Source organism: Eubalaena glacialis, chromosome 2 (assembly GCF_028564815.1).
Source record: "Eubalaena glacialis isolate mEubGla1 chromosome 2, mEubGla1.1.hap2.+ XY, whole genome shotgun sequence".
Taxonomy (NCBI): domain Eukaryota; kingdom Metazoa; phylum Chordata; class Mammalia; order Artiodactyla; family Balaenidae; genus Eubalaena; species Eubalaena glacialis.
Window position 1 is genome coordinate 24303983 of NC_083717.1, and position 21247 is coordinate 24325229.

The 21247-nt window shown below is 40.5% G+C and overlaps 1 protein-coding gene across 2 annotated transcripts in view; it reads right to left on the reverse strand.

Annotated features, from left to right (window-relative positions):
• The window catches only part of TAF3 (TATA-box binding protein associated factor 3), a 152234-nt gene that overhangs the window by 129965 nt on the left and 1022 nt on the right, over positions 1 to 21247 (reverse strand). For both annotated transcript variants that reach the window (XM_061181645.1, XM_061181644.1), the window contains exon 2: positions 17056 to 17298. In XM_061181645.1, the coding sequence (XP_061037628.1) occupies positions 17056 to 17298 (243 nt within the window). The remainder of the gene's footprint in view (positions 1 to 17055; positions 17299 to 21247) is intronic.

The following is a 21247-nucleotide window of genomic DNA, read 5'->3' on the forward strand; positions in this document are numbered from 1 at the left end:
AATGTTAAGTTAAAAAAGCAGAATATAGGGGCTTCCCTGGTGGTGCAGTGGTTAAGAATCCGCCTGCCAATGCACGGGACATGGGTTCGAGCCCTGGTCCGGGAAGATCCCACATGCAACTAAGCCCATGCGCCACAACTACTGAGCCTCCGCTCTAGAGCCCGCGAGCCACAACTACTGAAGCCTGTGTGCCACAACTACTGAAGCCCGCGCGCCTAGAGCCCGTGCTCCACAACAAGAGAAGCCACGGCAATGAGAAGCCCACGCACCGCAACGAAGAGTAGCTCCCGCTTGCTGCAACTAGAGAAAGCCCACATGCAGCAGTGAAGACCCAACGCAGACAAAAATTAAATAAATGAATAAATAAATAAATTTATTTTTAAAAAAGCAGAATATAAATACTGTTGAATTAAAAAGGGTTTAAAAATTGTATTAACTATGTCAATTAACCAAAAATTCTCTTCATAAATGAAAAAGGGATGGGCACGCTGAAAAATAAGGAAGACTGTTATGTTAGAGTGGGGAAAATGTGTTCATTTTTAAAGTATTTTCTAATGGGACTTTGAAGATAATGTTTAAAAACCAAAACATGGAGGGAAAAGTAGATACTCATGGATAATAATTTCAAATTTTTGAGAAGAAAATCTAGAGTTTCAGAAAGGATAACAGGCCTTTGCTAAATGATAAAGCAAATTCTTGTCTAGATGCAAAAGTTTCCTTAAGGAAAATAAATTTTAAATATATTCCTATGTAACTGCTCTAGCAAAGTTCCAGAGACACTAAATTATTAACAATGTTGCTGTTTTTCTTTCTAAAACAAGCCATCTATGGTTAAGTTGTATGCTTTTTCTTAAGACTTTAAAAACTTTTTTTGGCATTTGATTGGATATTAACACTAACAGAAAAGGAAAGAGTGCCACCTACTGAACTGTAATCCCTTCCAAAGTAAAAAAGAAATCAATATTCCTATTTAGACTGCAGAATTTGAAGTCTCCAGCAAGAATAAAGTGGATAATTAAACATTATGAGCTAGCAGCGTATTTTAAACATTACATTTTTACTACATAATGCCTGATAAAAATGAATAATAACTTTAAACCAAGTCTGATTACATGCAGGAAAAACAATCAATCAATGCGTTAATTGTGCACATGGCAGTGTATTAGCACAAAACATCAACAATTAATCAACACTGTAATGTAACATCACAAGGCTCACAACAAAGAAAAAGAGAAAGAGAGAAAGTATTGCTTCTTTTCTGTGGTAAAATTAGATGCAAATAGCTACCTTTAAGTATTATGTAAAATAAAATTCTTAAATATGTCTAAGGGTTAGAAAAAGTTGATTACAAGTTGTTGAAAGTGGATCAGTAAAATTAAAGTCTATCACCAAAAAACAATGAAAGAGACATGCAGAAATATAAAAGATAGCTGCAAAGATCTGGCCCAAACAACTTGCACATTCATACACATCTTCAATTTATTTCTCTCAAAGCCAACCAGCGAGGTAACATTCTGAGTGACGCTATGGTCTTCAGGTGTGAGTCTGTGGACCTGAGCTGGCTGGCAGTGCAGCTCACACAGGAAAGGCAGGACAGTCCGTCAACCAGAAGGCAGTAAAATACCCCAGCAGATGAGAACCTACTCTGGGCCGAGCACTTCACACACCGTCAGAATTTTCACATCAGAAAGAATTAGACTGGGTGTTATTACCAACGTGTACATTTATGGTACTGTAAGTGTTTCTTCAGGATATAATGGTATGACAACCATCATACTTGGTGCTGAGATTTTCAGGAACAAATTGTAAATGTGGTCCTGCTCTCAAAGACCAAGTTGAAGACTTAAAATAATAGAGGATATTAATCTCATTCACTTTTTTTTTTTCTCCAGCCACGCCACGTGGCTTGTGGGATTTTAGTTCCCCGACCAGGGATTGAATCCGGGCCCATGGCAGTGAAAGCATAGAGTCCTAACCACTGGACCACCGGGGAATTCCCTCATTCACTTATAATAACAACCCTATGGAGGCTACTATTTCCATTCTACAAATGTGGAAACTGGAGCTTAGGAGAGGAAAGAGTAGACATAACAATATTGGGGAGAAAGCAAAAAAAAAAAAGAAAGGCTTTAAATCATCAAACCCCAATGAAATACCAAGCTACAATTTTTGGCAGTCAAACACCACATGATTACAGCAACCATTAGGCATCACAGCACGAGCGTTATCTATAACTTTAAGCCCTAAACTAATAAACTGAAGGTTAATGTTTAATCTTTTGTAACAAAACTAACATGAGGTGTTTTTGAACAGCTTCTGTTCTAAAATCTCAAAGAATATTAATTCAGTATCCTACAATGACAAACAGGGTCATCTTCAAAAATCCTCACTACACCATGAGGTCAATGAAAGGAGAGCCTTTGCACCCCCAACATGGAGCACAGGGCCTGGCACAAAGCAGGTGCCCTAAAATTAAACTAGTAAAAATGACAATGATAACAATACACAAACCCAGCCTTTTTTTAAAGCAAGTGCATCTGTTGCCCTTAACAAGCAACATAGTCTGCTCGAGTCCCAGGTTCATGCCGGATTATTTAATCTTGAACTCTACCTGATTCCTCTTTTTAAAAAATAAATACAAGGTTATGCTAGAGCATTGCCTGAGGGATAGAAAGTCCATTCTAAGGTTAATCTCCAGATCAGGCCAATCTGTTTAAGATCAGGACACCTAGACGTTGAGATTACCACCCAGCCTCCCCAGCATGAAGCCCCGCTCCTCTCTCTAACACACTCTCTATAATTTATCTACCACCCAATCCTGTCCACTCAGCACCTCTCCAATCTGGTCCTTCCTCTGATCGCTTCACCACAGTCGGAATTCAGGCCCCATCACCTCCCCCTTGCATGACCACACTAAGCTCCACCCAGGATCTTTTCAAGGTCTTCTCTCTCGAGGCCATCCTCCTCCTCACCATGAGAATTTACTCATGGAATCAGCTTATCCTGGCCACTTAACAGCCATCGAGTCCCTCATCCTTACAGCACACTAGGTAAATATCTCAAATAATAATTTAAAATCATCTATAAATATTAGTCTAATCTTTCTTCTTTCCTATAGATTAGAAGCTCTAGGAAGGCAAAGTCGGCGCTTTCTTTTTCGTTCACCCCTGTATCTCCATAAATAAGCAGCATGCCTGGCTGACAGTAGGCTCTCCATAGCTATTTGATAAATAAATGAAAAAATGATTCTGAATTTGCCTTTAGCACCAATGGCACAGGATAAATATATAGCCGCTTTAAATTGAAGCAAATAACTTGATATTATTCTCTCTGAAACAGAAAAGCTCTATGTAGCCATAGCAGATAATTAAATAAAATGCAATTACTGCACTGTCCCAGATAAGATTCAAATTCAGCAAAGCAAGATAGAATAAATCCTAACTACGACAAAAACACTTAACGTTGGGGTCTTAACCCAAGTCAGCTGTGTAACAACTATCTCCCTACTCCCCTCAACCTCCCTCCCTACACGCACACGCACGCACACACACACGGGAAATTTAATCCAAGACATCTAACTGTGGATATTAGAAATGTTAAACTTCTGAAATTTTTAAAATTTGATAAAAAACTGACAAAATATTTTTTTCTGTCATGGATGCCTGGAAGGGAGAAACAGACAAATTCGGTGGTTGTAGTATGTAAAATATCAAAATGCTTAACTTTTCTAAGGCATTTGATATTACTTTGTTGATTTAGAAACATACAAACTATTTTATTATAACACTGGAAGTGTGCTCTTATTTTTATAAATCCAGACAAATTAAAGGGAAAAAATTTCAACAAGGAAGAGAATTTTGGCCTGGTCCACTATAAACTGTGGTCTATCATATCAGCATGTGCTGGTACTTTTACTGTCCATTGTGAAATGTATACACCTCTACTTAAGGGCTGATTCTGCTAGTCTGAATGCAAAGCAAGAGATACACATATTTTTAAAAAACCTAATTTAAAAACTTATGCTATAGGTAAAAATCCATTTCAAAGGACAATAATAATAAGCAGAAACTCACACAAGTGAAAGAATCAAATAAGATGTTACCAAACGTGATTTCTTTTTTCTTTTTTTTAAGTAACTGCACTGAAGGAGTCAATCTGAAAGGAAAAGAAGAACACTGGAAGAGCCCAAGGATAAACCCTGCTCTGTTTCACACCTGGACTTGGAGAATAACAGCAGGGTGATGAGTGATGCAAAGGACACTGGGCTAAGACCAATTCTGGGCCTCGAGGGCCAGCTCTGTCACTCAGCAGCTGTATCACTCTGGACAAGCTACTTCCTGAGACAGCTTCCCCAGCGTTCTGAACAAACTGCCCTAAGGACAGCGGTCAGTACCTTTCTGTGTGTCTCGAACTGACCGCTCAGGTAGAGTAAAAGGGCTTTAGGTTTTGTACAAAAGGAAGAGTGGAGAGAGAGTGCAGAGGAAGCAAGACCAGTGTAAGTTCTGGAGACAAAACCAATCATTAGAACAAGACATACTGAGGGTGATGATGGAGACACACATTACATGGCGCCTAAAGGAGCCCGACTGAGGAGGGGACTCCAGATGAACCTGAGCAAAGATATGGAGGTGCATGGTTCATTTGGGGAAACATAAGCAAGTTAATGATTCTGGAGATTAAGGCCTGAAGCAATGAGGGGCAGGAAACTAATATGAAAACGCAAACAGAAGTCTCATCATGAGGGCCCTATAGGTTCATGCTCAGAAATTTGTCCTTAACATCGTAGACAAGTCACCACATATCAACCCTTCATATCACTTCAGATGTAACCTTTAGGCTCAGATGCTGTAGGATTAAGAAAAACAACACGATGCCTCCAGGTAACCACCTAGGATACACAGAATAAACTTTGCCCAGACCTTCGCGCCCCAGCCCTGGGACGTCAGGAGGGGAGACCCTGAGAGGGTCCAGGGAAGGGCTGGCCACTGGGCTGGACTCGGGGCCAGGACGCCTTCCGCAAGCCTGTCCGCTGAGAAGACGGGCTTGATGACAGTACTGCTCCACTCAGGAAGGCCTGCCCAGGCTGAGATTTCCAACAACCACAGAAGGAAAGGCCAAGAGTGGGGAGAGGGGATGCCTCATTCTCCTCTCTACTGTCAATCCCACCTCCCCGTGTAGGACTCGACACTGTGGGCATCCATGCACGCAGCACTGAACGGAATCACCAAAACCCGAATCCAGCCCTGCTCCCAATGCACCATGTAACGCAAGGCAAGGTAACTGAAACATTTTTTTTGAACTTTCATTTCTCCTTCTGTAAAGTGGGAGTGATAATAGCATCTGCCCTTAGGGTTGTTTCAAGATTAAATGAAATAATATTTATAAATTTGCCGTGTGATGCCAAGCTTTTATATCTCTACTTTCAAATAAACAAATATTGATATTTTAGTGACTTAAAAGCAGTGCAAATTTCCTCATTAGCGCTCTTCTATTCAGTCAGTAAGTAATCTAAGTTGGAAGAATAAACATCTTTTCTTTAGAATGATTAAAGCTACATTTATCTTGACCCAGTGCAGCCAAAATTTAAAACAAAAAAAAATTTTTTTTAAAAATTAGGGACTTCCCTGGTGACACAGTGGTTAAGAATCCGCCTGCTAATGCAGGGGACATGGGTTCGAGCCCTGGTCCGGGAAGATCCCATATGCCACGGAGCAGCTAAGCCCGTGTGTCACAACTACTGAGCCTGCGCTCTAGAGCCTGCGAGACACAACTACTGAGCCCGTGTGCTACAACTACTGAAGCCTGCGCGCCTAGAGCCTGTGCTCCGCAACAAGAGAAGCCACTGCAATGAGAAGCCCGCACGCTGCAACGAAGAGTAGCCCCTGCTCGCCGCAATTAGAGAAAGCCCGTGCGCAGCAACGAAGACCCAATGCAGCCAAAAATAAATAAATAATAAATAAAAGCAATCATTAAAAAAAAAAAAGTGGAAATGTTCAATTAAATACAATAATTTTTTTTAATTTAAAAAAAAGAGGCCCAAGTGGAAATCAAATTACATTTACATAAAAAAAAGTTTTTTTAAGCTGTAATTATCTTGAATGAAAAAAAGAACTTGCTCTCCACAGACATTTTTAGTTTTCCTTGAGAAACAAGGAGCACGCACTGTACCTGTAAGCAGTGGAGAGCCAATAAGGTGTTTTACACTATGGGATAGACTTAACTTTTATTTAGCAGCTTATCGTGGAAGGTAAGGATAGTTCAGGAGAGAGACAAAGGTTTAAACAAAGGGAATTTGGGGGTAGTGTTTTAGAAATTTTTAGGAAAGAAAATGAGCAGAATTGGTTATGGGACTGAAGGAGCAGAGTGAGCGGAGGGGCCAAAGACAACGCTCACGCGTCTAGCTTGAGCGGCTGGGTATCAGATGGTGCCACCAACAGAAACAGATAACACAGGTCATCAAGGGTGAGATACTGTGTGTAGCCCTTGACGTGCCAATGTGAGGTACCTATGGGAAATGCGGAAATGGCCGCCTGACGCCTGGATATAGAATCTCAAAGGTGTGGTATGAGGGGACAATTTGGGGACTCATCAGTATCCAGATGACAGGTGAGACCAGGAGAGTAGAGAGAGAAGATCACACACTGAAACGCTGTACAGTGTGGGAAGCAGCAGGTCAAGGATACAATTTTGGGGAGCATCAACATCCTGGAGGTAGAAGAGCCACGGGAGATGAGCCCATGGGAAGCACAGAGAGTGAACTAGTCACATAAAAAGAACTAAGAGAGGACGATGTCACTGAAGAAAAGGACTTTCAAGGGGTGCCCAACAGTGACCAATGCAGCAAGAAGGCCCAATAAAGGGAATCCTAGAAGAAAGTGGCTGCAGTGGCAGTGCAGTTTGGGGATCTTCCCAAATTGCCACATAAAAATAGAGCAACTACTATAATGAGGTGACAAAGTACACCCCTCGACACCAAAACACAGAGGGTGAGGACCAATCACCAAGAGCCACGAGCCCTGAGTACTACCCATCTGCCAGGGCAAACGGTGAGAAGCAACGGGGAGACGGAAAGAAGATTCTCCTGAAAAAGGAGAGCCTTAAAACCCCAGCAGGTCCTGACTGCCAGCCAGGCAGGCCACACGAGAGGAGGGGCTGAGGCTGGGAAGGTCTGACCACTTCCAGGGGCCAGGGGAAGCGGGGGTGGGGGGGATTGATGTAGAGGGCGGAAGGGTCAAGCCCCCTGAGCTTTCAAACCTGACCCTTGGCTCCTCTGCCCAGGACAGAGCCCACTGAGAAGAAACTTGCTGGGCCTGGAGTCATAGCCGAGCAGAAAAGGAAAAGCAAGCTGGCAAGAAGGAAAGAGAGGATCCAGATACAAGTGTTGGAAGAAAATGAGACAGAAAATCTCAGAAAGCAAGCTATGTCTGCACATTACACAGCAACAGCAGAAGAGGGAGCACGTAAAGCTAGAAAAACCACCCTCAACCTCCTTCCAGACGTTCAGAAAACCTACACTCACCTGCACAATTTCTATAAGAAAACGGAGATGAAATACCAAAATAACATCCCTACAGACAATGAAAGTACACGAGAAACACATACTCAGAAAACAGATGAAAACTGTAATGTTCTATTTGAAGATGGTCTAGAAGACATGAAAGAGCATAAATCAAAATTAGGAAAACTCAAAAGACGTAACAGAACTCAAGAAAGTAGCTATATGGTCTGACAAGGTACAATCATAGAAAACTGGGGGTGAGGAGTAATAGGATAGCATAAGCAAAAAAAAAAAATTTTACCTGTTTCATGAATCATAAATGACAGTTTTAACACTGTATGTGTAATCTAGGATATGGCAAATGAGTAATTATGGAATGTTCTAATTCTATCATCTTCTTTTTATCCCTGGGAACCAGAATTCTTGTTAGACACAAAAGTATTTACTGATGTAACATGAAAAGCAAAACACCTAGAGTCATAAATTTGAATTGGAAATATCTGTATAAACTCCTGAGGTCACCTATCTATTATCTTTCTGTCTAACTGTCTATGTATTCACACACATCTGTATGTACATACATGATATAGATATTTATTTAGTTATTGCCTAGAAACAATGACAACCCAGTTGTAGTAAGTACCCCAACTGCCCAGACTGTGAAATGGAAATGCCATTTCCCAAGAAGCCAAGGCTTTCTTGGAAAAGTGACTGATTCCGAGTGTGGCACAAGAATATACAAGATGAGCTAGGACACTGTAAGACACCAGGTAGCAAGGGCACTGTCAGAGACCACTAGCATCATGTCAAAAGGATTCGGAAGCCAGACAGAAGGAGCCTCCACTGGCCAAAAGATGGGAACATCTGGTTTGCAATAAGGGTAAGAATTATAATGAAAGAAACCTAACAAATATCTTTAAATCTATGAGTTCATAATGATATATTTAAAAAAAAAATAATTAGTCACCTATGAATGACAAGGAACCAATTCATTATCTTAAAGACTAGGGAGATAAAATGAAAGAACCAAGCATTTATCCTGCTTTTGCTGTATGAACTAAGTAACTAAACAGTGGATGAGGGAAAGGATTTCTTTATAAAATTATTCCAATTAAAGAATGAGATAAAAACAAAATGATAGAATATCAGTACCTTGTGACCCCAACGAATGAACAGATCTAGGCACTGAGCACTGAAACTCCTAGTATGAAAAAAAGTGAAAACCAGGGACTTCCCTGGTGGCACAGTGGTTAAGAATCCGCCTGCCAATCCCACCCCTCTAGGTGGTAACCACCTAGAGGGGTGGGATAGGGAGGGTGGGAGGGAGACACAAGAGGGAGGGGATATGGGGATATATGTATATGTATAGCTGAGTCACTTTGTTATACAGCAGAAACTAACACAACATTGTAAAGCAATTATACTCCAATAAAGATGTTAAAAATAAGAAAGAATCCACCTGCCAATGCAGGGCACACAGGTTCGATCCCTGGTCCAGAAAGATCCCACATGCCGCAGAGCAACTAAGCCCCTGCGCCACAACTACTGAGCCTGCGCTCTAGAGCCCGTGAGCCACAGCTACTGAGCCCACGTGCCACAACTGCTGAAGCCCGCGTGCCTAGAGCCCATGCTCTGCAACAAGAGAAGCCACCGCAATGAGAAGCCCGAGCTCCACAACAAAGAGTAGCCCCCGCTCGCTGCAACTAGAGAAAGCCTGTGTGCAGCAACGAAGACCCAACACAGCCAAAGAAAAAAAAGAGTGAAAACCAGACATTACTTGCCTCCTGATGAAGGAACATGACCCTGCATCTATCTTGCCAGAGGTACTGATCAATCCTCAGATTCGGGCTTCCATGGTGGCGCAGTGGTTGAGAGTCTGCCTGCCAATGCAGGGGACACGGGTTCGAGCCCTGGTCTGGGAGGATCCCACATGCCGCGGAGCAACTGGGCCCGTGAGCCACAACTACTGAGCCTGCACGTCTGGAGCCTGTGCTCCGCAACAAGAAAGGCCGCGATACTGAAAGGCCCACGCACCGCGATGAAGAGTGGCCCCCGCTTGCCGCAACTAGAGAAAGCCCTCGCACAGAAACGAAGACCCAACACAGCCATAAATAAATAAATTTAAAAAAACAGTAAAAAAAAAAAGAAAAAAGAAAAAAAGTTGTAGGACTCACACTATTAAAAAAAAAAAAAAAAAAGTCCTCAGATTCTTGCTGCCAATTTCCAAGACACACATTGTGCTGCACCATGAGTACACAGTCAGCAAAATCCAGACTGGGAAATCCTATAAGTCCAACCACCCAGGTTCCTCAACGAATACATTGTAAGGAAAAAAAGGGATTTGGTGGGGGCAGGGAATTACAGGGAGGACCTGTAGATTAAAAGAAACTTTAAAAGACATGTGAAGTAAAAAGAGGGGCTATGAAAAGAAATTAAAGTATCTAGAGATACATGTTTGACTGACAGAACTATAAAGAAAAGCAAAGCAGTATGTGCTATAAAGTGAGGACAGTGGAGGGAGGGAAGAGGGGCTGGCCATGTGGAGGACTCTGGGGTGGTTGGTAAAGTTTTATGTATTGAACTGGGAGATGGTTAAAAGGTATTTTCTTTATAATAATTCACTAAGCTATACCCACACCCCCAGAAAAAAACAGATCAGTATGGATAAAAATTTCCTTTAAGTCAACCAATTAGGCAGTACTTGGGATCTCAGTGAGAGTTGCTTCAAAAAAGGATGGAGGGAGAAGTCAGATGGCAGTAGCTTGAGAAATAAATGGTAGGGATTGAAATAGACACATATCCTTGAGTCTAAGGAGTCAAAACACTTCCTATTAAAATATCTAGAAGGATTCATACTTTAAACAAGGTTATTCATGGTGAACGGGAGTATGAGGAAAATAAGGAGGACCTTTCATTTTATACTGAATATACTTAGGCAATATTTTTTTTTTTTCAACACGCTTGTGTTACTTTTGTTAATTATTTTGAACCTGTAAATGTTTATCTTTTAAAAGAGCTTCATAGTGACTTCCCTCGTGGTTCAGTGGTTAAGACTCCGTGCTCCCAATGCAGGGGACCCGGTTCAAGCACTGGTCAGGGAACTAGATACCGCATGCCGAAACTAAGATCCCGCACGCGGCCACAAAAGTCCTGCGTGCTGCAAGTAAGATCCAGCGCAGTCAAATAAATAAATAAATAGAACTTCCCTGGTGGCGCAGTGGTTAAGAATCTGCCTGCCAATGCAGGCGACACGGGTTCGATCCCCGGCCCAGAAGATCCCACATGCTGCAGAGCAACTAAGCCCGTGCACCACAGCTACTGAGCCTGCGCTCTAGGGCCCGTGAGCCACAACTACTGAGCCCCCATGTCACAACTACTGAAGCCCACGTGCCTAGAGCTCCGCAATGAAGAGTAGCCCCACTCGCTGCAACTAGAGAAAACCCGCGCGCAGCAACGAAGACCCAACGCAGCGAAACAAAATAATAAAAAATAAATATTTTTTTAAAAAACTACACACAAAACAATATTTAATAAACAAACAAACAAACAAACAAACAAATAAATAAAAGAGCTTCATAACATAAGCCCTGGGGGAGAAGAGACAAATTGAGAAGAATTTCAAATAGTTTCTGGAGAAGAGTTTAATTTGAAGGTGGAAATACTCCACCTTCAAAGAGGGGGCGTGTAACTCCCTGCTCCTTAACTGTGGGCTACGTGTAAGGAATTCTTTCCAAAGATGACAGTGTGGGAAGCAGGAAAGAGGGTATCTTTACAGTGGAGAAACCTGAGAAACACTACCTCGGCCAGGTGACCAAGGTCAACATCAATACTGATCAATCACGTTGATAGGATGTTCCCCTAATATGATGTGATGAAAATGGAACTTTACTTCTGTGGTCTTCCTCCCCCAAAACTCATAACTCCAGTCCGATCATGAGAAAAGCCTCAGACAAATTCCAACAGAAGGGCATCTATAATATATCTGACCAATACTTCTCAAAACTGTCAAGGTCATCAGAAACAGGGAAAGTCTGAGAAACTGTCACAGCCAACAGGAGCCTAAGACAGGACAACTAAAGTAATGAGTATCCTGGATGGGATCCTGGAACAGAAAAAGGATATTAAGTAAAAACTAAAAATAATGGGCTTTAGTTAATAATAATGTATTGACATTGGTTCATTAACTACAACAAACATCCCATACTAAATATAACATACTAACACTACGAGAAACTGGGTATAGGATATAAGGGGACCCTCTGTACTATATTCTCAATTTTTCTGTAAACCTAAAACGATTCTAAAAAATAAAGTTAATTTAAAATATTTTAGAAATAAAAACCCTAAAAGTAGCAACATCACAGTATCTTTACCAAGTTTGCTAGGTTGACGTTGGTAAGTTTCTGCAATAAATAAAGCAGAGTAAATGGTTTCTATTTATTTTTTCTTTCTCAAATATTATGGACAGATCAACAGACCACCTGAACACTACTGAACACACTCTGAGAACCAAACAATGACTTTGGCAGAGAATGCTATTTTTCACGCATTCCTCAGCACAACAAAACAGGGAAGAAAAATTTGTTACTGTTGTGAATCTGAAAATACGTATGGCAGGCTGGCGGGAGAATGTTCTTGGTAAAACACACTGGGTACCGGCCATCAGAACTGTAATAGTCTACGCAAGACGTGCATTTATAAAATACTTCAAACAGGTCTCACTTGTAAACATTTAATCAGATACAACGGGCAGGAATGCCTTCTACTTCATCTCCTCCCACACCATCTTCACAGGGCTGACAATCAGAGAGCTCCTCCATCAAGCATGCACCCTAGCCCAGCTGTTAAGTTTGTGTTCCCTCAGCCCCTAAGCATGTGATTAACGTTGTTTTAGATTTATTCTTATTGTCAAGTCACTTCACAAATGTAGATTGTCTTTCAAGTGAAAAGGAAATTCCTCAAGAGTGAGGAAGCAGGACCTCCCTGGCAGCACAGTGGTTAAGAATCCGCCTGCCAATGCAGGGGACACAGGTTCGAGCCCTGGTTCGGGAAGATCCCACATGCCGCGGAGCAACTAAGCCCATGCGCCACACTACTGAGCCCCCGTGCCACACCTACCTACTGAAGCCCACATGCCTAGAGCCCGTGCTCTGCAACAAGAGAAGCCACTGCAATGAGAAGCCCGCACACTGCAACGAAGAGTAGCTCCCGCTCACTGCAACTACAGAAAGCCTGTGCATAGCAACAAAGACCCAACACAGCCCAAAATAAATAAATAAATAAATTTATTAAAAAAAAAAAAAAAGAGGAAGAGAGATGGGACATTCATTGTTACATGTCCTATGCGTTCAGCACCGTACTAGTCTATATAAATGTCTTACAAAAATCTCTCACTTAGTCCTCACCATCACTCACGTGGCAGGTTATTATTATACCTATCCTATGGATGATGGATATGACGTTCGGAAAAGTAAAGTGACTTGGTGAGACTGTAAACTCAGTAACTAGTTGAGTCACGTCTGAACAGCTCCACGAAGCCCAAGCTTCTTCTACTACAGCCCGCTGCTCCTTCAGGCCTTCTAGGCTTCCACCCCCACCAGATGACTTAGACTGCTGTGTGTGTGGAGAAGACTTTCACACGCTTTTTTGATGAGAACCAAGTCAAAGGATTGATAAGAGGGTAGTCCCATGACAGTACTTTGCGAACAAAATGTTATGACCAAAGTCTGACCATGTCCATGGCTCTTAGGAAAATAAAAACAAAACAAAAAGCTTGGTGAACAGGTGTTATTATCAAAGCTGTTCACGTCTGTACCACACTGTGCACCACTGACCGGAACACTAGATACTTTCTAACATGCTGTGCCTGTGGAAAAAAAGACATCAGGTTGTAAATGATTTATTAAGTTGACTTGTGTGGCTATAGTAAAAAATGGTAACCACAGGACTGTATTTTATGTCCTTTTCCACGAATAAAGGGAAAAGTTTTTGATAAGCATCTTATTGTACTGCCTATCATTACTACATCCTTATGAACCATATGCATATCGTATGAATCAGCAATATCTCTGCTCCTCAGAAAACCCCTAAGTGTTAGCTGAAAAGAGAAGTGGTCAAGGCTTACGTTATTCTCCTCTTAAAATGTTTATAATTTTTATTGAAGAAAACTTGAAATAAGATTCTTCTTTTGCTTCAAATAATCCAGAAGAGAAACTGAAAAATTTACTACTGTAATTTCAGACAGAAGTCACTAGCTAAAATCACTGAACTGTTTTTCATACTTCCTTCACTAACCAGCATAAATCTACTATCTCAGTTACATTTCCTTGGCAGTATTTAAACATGATAACCGTATCACTTGGAGAGAATTTCACTGTGCCATAAAAATGAAACAAAAGGGTTAAGCGTAGATTATAATCAAAGTCCTAGCCTTGGTTTTGAGTAATGAGCTCATTAGGGCTTATTACATTATTAAAAATAATTAAATAACTCTCTAAATGAATAAATGCAGGCCATGCATGGACCAGAGATGAACCTGTGCGTGAACCAGGAACTGAGATTAATCAAATATGAATTCAAATTTTCAAAAAGACTAGAAAAAAATTAAACAATATAACTATTAGACAGGAGGTGTAACAAGAGACAGAATGAAATGAAAACTACAATACAGATTTAGAAAGCTCCAAAGCGCACCGAGAAAATGGACTAAAACTTTCTACATGGGGAAGATAGTGGTTCCGACTGAATCACACGCCAGCTGATAATGAACATAAGTCTTGGCCGTTACACATTACCACTGTCTAACCCACTGACATAAAACTCATATCCTTCTGAGATCACTGATGTGTCAGTTATATACAGTGCCTTTCCTTTAGTTTCCTCCTACGTAACGCCTTCAGTTTCCCCCCAGCATTTGATTACCATTCATGTTTTCTTAGCACAATCCCAAATTTTGTGTACTTCTAAGTGGCCTTTCAGCTAAAAATTTCAGAGCCATACAAAGGTTATTCTTAAAGTACAAGAGGACACATCACGGACTGACTTAGCACTACTTTCATGAAGAGGTCCAGGATGCTGAATAAATCACATCCCATGACAACAGCAAAGAAGGACATTCCAGGCCTACTTGACAGTCACGGCCTGTTTATACGAGAAAACGGAGTTCTTTTCAATACAGCTACTACCAGGCCTCTGCCCAAGAAACCCTCCTTTGATAGTTTTAATATTGAAACGTATCTGTTATATTTTTAAAGTAAATAAACATATGCTTAGAGATGCTGTAACAAATATAAGTTTCTATGATCAAAAACACTGACATTGGGGACTGAGGGGTTTAAAGAGAATGACTTTACATAGGGAGCTACAAACAGTAAGATTTCCTCCAAGGTAATAAAGGCTACACATACAAATAAATTCAAAGCCGGGGAGGAGACAGATTTTTAGCAGCTACTAAGGAAAGCTGGGGATGACCGAGATGCATGTGAAGATTTCCAAGTCCTGCTGTTCATGTACCATTAGGCCAGAAAAGGAGAAACAAGGAACCTCTACAGGCAAGATCCTATAAACAACGTTTACTTGAATTGAGTTCAAGAACATTTACTGAAGGCACCCTTTGTATCACATTTACTGGTGAAACTGATTGCTGCCTTCAGTCAGGATTAAATCTCTAAGAACTTTAAGCAGAAAAGTGCTAAGCTGTCAAGCAGAGTCTTTTTCTAAGGGACTCAAATCAGAAAGCTATGACAACTTTCCAAAAGGTTACAGCGAGTTCTTTCCACACCCATGGTGCCTATCACCAAGCACGAACACAGCACTTCACCTCAGCACATTTGATTACAGCACCAGCACTGTTCAGCAGAGCCCGCTGCCCCGAGACCCAGAGTGTCTGATGGCCACGCACCAACCCAGGATAAATCTCTACAACTTAGGGCCAGTTTTCATCCAGTTTTTCAGATGAGGAAACGCTGACACACAGACTGTAAAACAACTTATTTCATGTCTAAAGCTAGTCTCTGAAACAAGTAAGTAACACTTCAAAATGTTATTAAAGTGCAATTGGAGATTAGAAGAAATGAACCACAAGAAACTGGGACCCTCGGGAATTGCTGGTGGGAAGGAAAAAAGGTGCAGCCACTGTGGAAACAGTATAGCTGTTCCTCAAACAATTAAATATAGAATTACCATATGATACAGCAATTCCTCTTCTGAGTATAGACCCCAAAGAACTGAAAAGCAGGGAATCAGGTATTTGCAACGTTCACAGCAGTATTATTTGCAACACCCAAAAGGTAGAAACAACCCAAGTATCCACCAACAAGTGAATAGATAAACAAAATGTGGTTTAATACGTACAATGAGGTATCATTCCGCCTTAAAAAGGAGAGAAATTCTGACACCTGCTACAACATAGATGAATCTTGAAGACATTATGCTGAGTGAAGTAAGCCAGACACAAGATAAGTAAGATTCCACTTATATGAAGTACTTAGAGTCGTCAAATTCATAGACAGAAAATAGAATGGTGGCTGCCAGGGGCTAAGGGGATGAGGAGTTATTGTTTAATGGTTACAGAGTTGGAGGTTAAAAAGTTCTGGAGATGAACAGTGGTGTTGGTAGCATAACAATGTGAATGTACTTAATACCACTGAACTGTACATCAATAAAAAGGTTAGAAAGTTATTTCTGCTATCATTGGCATTATCCTGAAGCACATCTATGGCTTTAGGATCTTAAAAAAGAAAGAAATTTCAGCTTTTCCATTTTTTAACAAGAAAAAATATTCTGTACCTGTGTTAAGGACCACAAATTACTATGTATCTCTTTAGAATCTTAGTGAACCTAAATGATTAACATGTAAAATCATGCAGGAAAAAAGGAACTCTACATGGATTGACTACTGTGCCTGATTAGGTATTATTTTACAATAAAAATTCTATATGACCAAACATAAACATTTCTACTCATCATAAAAATGCAGATAGGACACTCTCACTGCTGATGGCCCAGGTTCAATCCTTGGTCGGGGAACTAAGATCCCACAAGCCACACAGCGCAGCCAAAACAAAACAAAACAAAACAAAACAGATAAATAGATAAATCTGCATAATATTAGTGAATGTTCACTCACTCACTGTTTCCAGTATTATCCAACTCACATTTATAATAAGGGGGGAAGGGGAAGAGCTACCCCAATTTTCTTTATGTTTCAAAGGCTTTCTCATTTACTTAATATCCCATTCTCATGTAATACATCTTTGACAGACTTCTCTCTGTGGTCACATTCTGTTCTCCCCTACTTAAAATTTACAAAGGAAATCAAAGCCTCATCAGACATACCCTTGATTCCATGGGTCTGCCTGGTGAGGCCCGCTGCAAGTTTGTTGGCTTAAAGGTTAGAATAATTTGTAAGTAGTATTACAATATTTTTACTGCATTTCTAGAATTTATATGTTAGCATAACTTTTTATGTAATTCTGTTAGGAAACCTAAGAAGATTAAAAACCCGTTAAAATAGTTACAAATATATGAGCGAGAAACAAACAAAAAACCCCACAAACCTTCTTGAGAAGACACAATGGGTGGCATGTAATCAGGGATGTATTCTTTTCTTTCCTCTGCATCTTTACTTCCGGGTTGAGGAAACTGAAGTACGTTGTTCTTGCTAACAGGAAATGAAGGAATTTGATGTGGGAAAGTGACAGGTTCAATGTTGTGGATATAGTCTTCTAGTTCATGAAGACTAACCCCCATGAGTTGGAAAGCTTCACCAACATCATCCAAAATTGGGTCTGTCCGGCCATCTGAAACAAAGTCAAAAGCAAAGCAAATTATTTTAAGCAAATTCCATGAATATTTTTTAGAATATGAAGAAAAAAGTATTAGGTAAATATGCAGCTCAGAATCAAATATACTATATACTTAAGACCCAGTTACTGGAAAAAATTGAATAGATTTTGAATAGAACATCATATTGTTTAAATATTAGAACGATGACTCTGAAAGTCAATTTTAAATATGATCTGACAACCAACCAGAACACCACAGACAATTCATACTAACAATCAGCCAGTACAGAACTAATGTCAAAAGTAACTTATAGATGGTCAACAGCACCTGGAACAGTGGCTGACACAAAGTAAATGCCCGATAAATATTACTATTATTATATTTTATCAAATAAGTATTGATAGAATGCTGAGCTAGGTAAATGTCCATTCCATTTTCTCTACTGCTCAGTGATACAACTCTGGAAACTACAACAGTGGTTGGCATATAGTTGGCATTCCATAAACATTTGTTGAATGAATTATACCACTGAATCAATTTTTTAAATCCAAGAAAATTTGCTGAAAGAGCTTAGACCATAAAGGTAATTTACATATAAATTTTAAATGTATTTAGAAGACACCGTATAAAATGGGTAGAGATAAAATGATAAAACATTAGATATAGTGAGATTCTCTTTACAAAAGGAAGTTTCTCCTCTGCCTGCCCTTAGCAGAACTTAAGGTCTCTACATCTTTTAAAACTTCTATGAAAATTCCAGTTCCAGATTTGCAATAAATAGCTTATTTTTTTTAAACTATAATCTCCTATGATCACGCCAAACTCAGTTTGTCTGAAATTAAATCATGATGTAAAATGGAAAAGAATAATCCAAAGTTCATAAAAATCAGACACATGTTTGCTCACACCCACACAAGGAAACTTCTGGAAGGATATACATCCAACTGTAACAGTTTATGGGGCTGAAAGCTGCAGAACAGGGGAAGGGCAGAGTTGAAGCAGGAGACTCATTTCTAACTTCAAAGATTTTGTAGTCTGAATTTTTATACAAGTATGGGTTACTTCTTTGACGTAGAAAAAAGAGAGGATAAATAAAATGAATACTCATTCTTTCCCTTAATGACAGACAGGCATTTCAACTCTCTGATTCTTATTAAAAGCAATATTCTTTTCTCAATCTTAAAAACGTGGTCCTCTTGAATTCTTCCACATTTTTGCAATTTCAACCCAAGACCTTCCGGTGCTCCCCCGGCACCCTTTTGGGTCCCGGCTTTCAGAATTTTTCCTTTCTCTCTCTTCCTCCTCTCACTGTCTCAGCCTAGTTTCAGGTCTCCCCACTTGCGCCTCTCTTGCACTTAACCGACAGCACGATTGTCTTGAAGCATCACTTTCATCACGCAATCCCCCTCCATAAGAGTATGCAGTGTTTCCTACCACGTTGTAATTTCTCTGTTAAGTCCCTCCCTAATCTGATTTCGCTCCATTTAACATTTTCCTCTAGCACCTTCCAAATGAACTGGTTACATATGCCAAGCTGGCCGCCTCACTTACTCCCACTTGGTTATCTCAGGTTATGCTTTTCTCTACCTGGCATGCTCCCTACATTTTACAACCTTGCTTCACGGCTCAACTCAAATCTCATCTTTCCAGTGAACCCTGCCCTGGAACCCAGAGTGTGCATGTGTCTCTCCTTCACTGTATTCTTTTTGCATTTACTGCCTATACCTATACCGTGCACTGCTTTCAGTGTACACACACATTATTTAATGTATAATACAATGCATACAGAAACTTCTGCCCCTGAATGCTTTGGCAAATCGTTACCTTAGGGAATTTTTCAAATGCATTATTTGTTGAATTGATAGTAACTTCTGATACTTGCTTTAACTTTAGAGGGTGTTTTTAAAAAGGAACAAATACCATCAGTTTGTTTTTACTGACATTTCGACACCCTTTTACACACCTTACGGGCAGGGATTGTGCCTAAGTAATCCTATGTCTCCGACATGTAGCACAGAACTCAGATCATAAGTGGTGCTCAATAAACGTGTGTCAGAAAGACAAAGGAAATAAAGAAACAGAATACAAGATTGCATAGTGGTGATCTGATGTTACAGAATTCCGGTTTAAAATAAGAATAGTGTAGAGAAAAGTATATTTAAAAGTCTATGACTAAAAAGGAAAAAAAAAAAAAGGTCATGAAGAACCTAGTGGCGGGACGGGAGTAAAGACGCAGACCTACTGGAGAACGGACTTGAGGATATGGGGAGGGGGAAGGGTGAGATGTGACAAAGTGAGAGAGTGGCATGGACATATATACACTGCCAAACGTAAAATGGATAGCTGGTGGGAGGCAACCGCATAGCACAGGGAGATCAGCTCTGTGTTTTGTGACCACCTGGAGGGGTGGGATGGGGAGGGTGGGAGGGAGGGAGGGAGATGCGGGAGGGAGGAGATATGGGAACATGCGTATGCGTATAACTGATTCACTTTGTTGTGAAGCAGAAGCTAGCACACCATTGTGGAGCAATTGTGCTCCAATAAAGATGTTAAAAAAAAAAAAAAGTCTATGACTAATAAGTACACCAGGAATTAGCATTTTCAAAAAGTCACCAAACCACAATGGAGAATAATGAACCCGATCATCGTACTCTCACTAAAAGCAAGAAAATCATTACAGAAATTGGGTAATTATTGAGGTTCACATTAACACAAAACAGGGATCACCCGATGACTCTAGAATACCTGGTTGCTCGGAGTGCCAGCACCTGTCTGGTTCCATGTATAAGGCAGGAACAGTAACTATGTATTCAGGGTTATTCTGATTACCTAAAGGCACAGAACATCTGTCCTCATTTAGGGAACTTGGTAGCAAAAATATAACCTGGACTACGCATGCTGTAACAGTATACTCAAGCACCAGAAGGGAGGAGGGAGGGAAGAGAAGCAAAAGCAGAGAGCGGTGTGCTGGTGGTGTACTTTTAAGATCAAGATGAATGAGAGCTACTCAGCAGTTCCAAATTCAGATTAGAAGTATCCATAAAATCAAGCTGTCTAAAAATACACCTTTTAAAACTCAAAAGGTGAAATGACTGAATAGTTATTATGGTGGTGGATTATCAGTTTACTTATTTATTCAACAAATATTTCCTGGGTGCCTATTCTATTATGGCACTGTACTAGGTTACAGAATACAAATATAATAAATTTGTCTCCTGGGGAGGGGAGAGGGGAGGGTGAGAGATATACACAGATGATTACAAAACAAGGTGTTCAATAACACAGCAGAAATATGCACAGAATTATGAGAACAGATATCACGAGTTTGCTAAAGCAAGTGATAAGTGAATCTCAAACTAGAAGTCGTACTACTGGTGGACCAGGGAGCGAAGGACACGCTAGGAAACAGCATGCATGCAGGAATGGATGGCTTAAAGTGTTTCGGAAAAGGCAGGTACCTCAGCATGGTTGCAGATTTAGGATGACAGAATGGCAGAAGATAAGAAAAATGCTAGCTCACAAAGGGAAGTGTGTGCTGCTTGAGAGCTTAGATTTTTCAGCCTGTAACCAATTGAAATATTTTTAAGAATGACACAACCAGATTTGCATGATGGAGAGATTAACAGATTATTCTGGCAGCACTATGGCGCTGGAATGGAATTTGGGGCCTAAGAAGTAAAGTGTATTCATGGGTCTCAACTTTTCAGTGGAGCAACCTCTTTAACAAAAAACATCCTATGAAACACTTCACCCAGTTTTCCAGCTTAACACCTGAAAAATAATGCCCCGAAACTTAAATGAGGGGTAGTTCCCCCTCCACACACAGAGACTTCCCATCAATGAGATGATGTGTTGCTTCTACTAAATATTCCAACTTAGTAAATGCCACCAGCTATAGATACTACCAGACATTCGCTTAAAAACCATGTACTGTAGCCCAGATTACCTGGGGAGCCTTGTAAA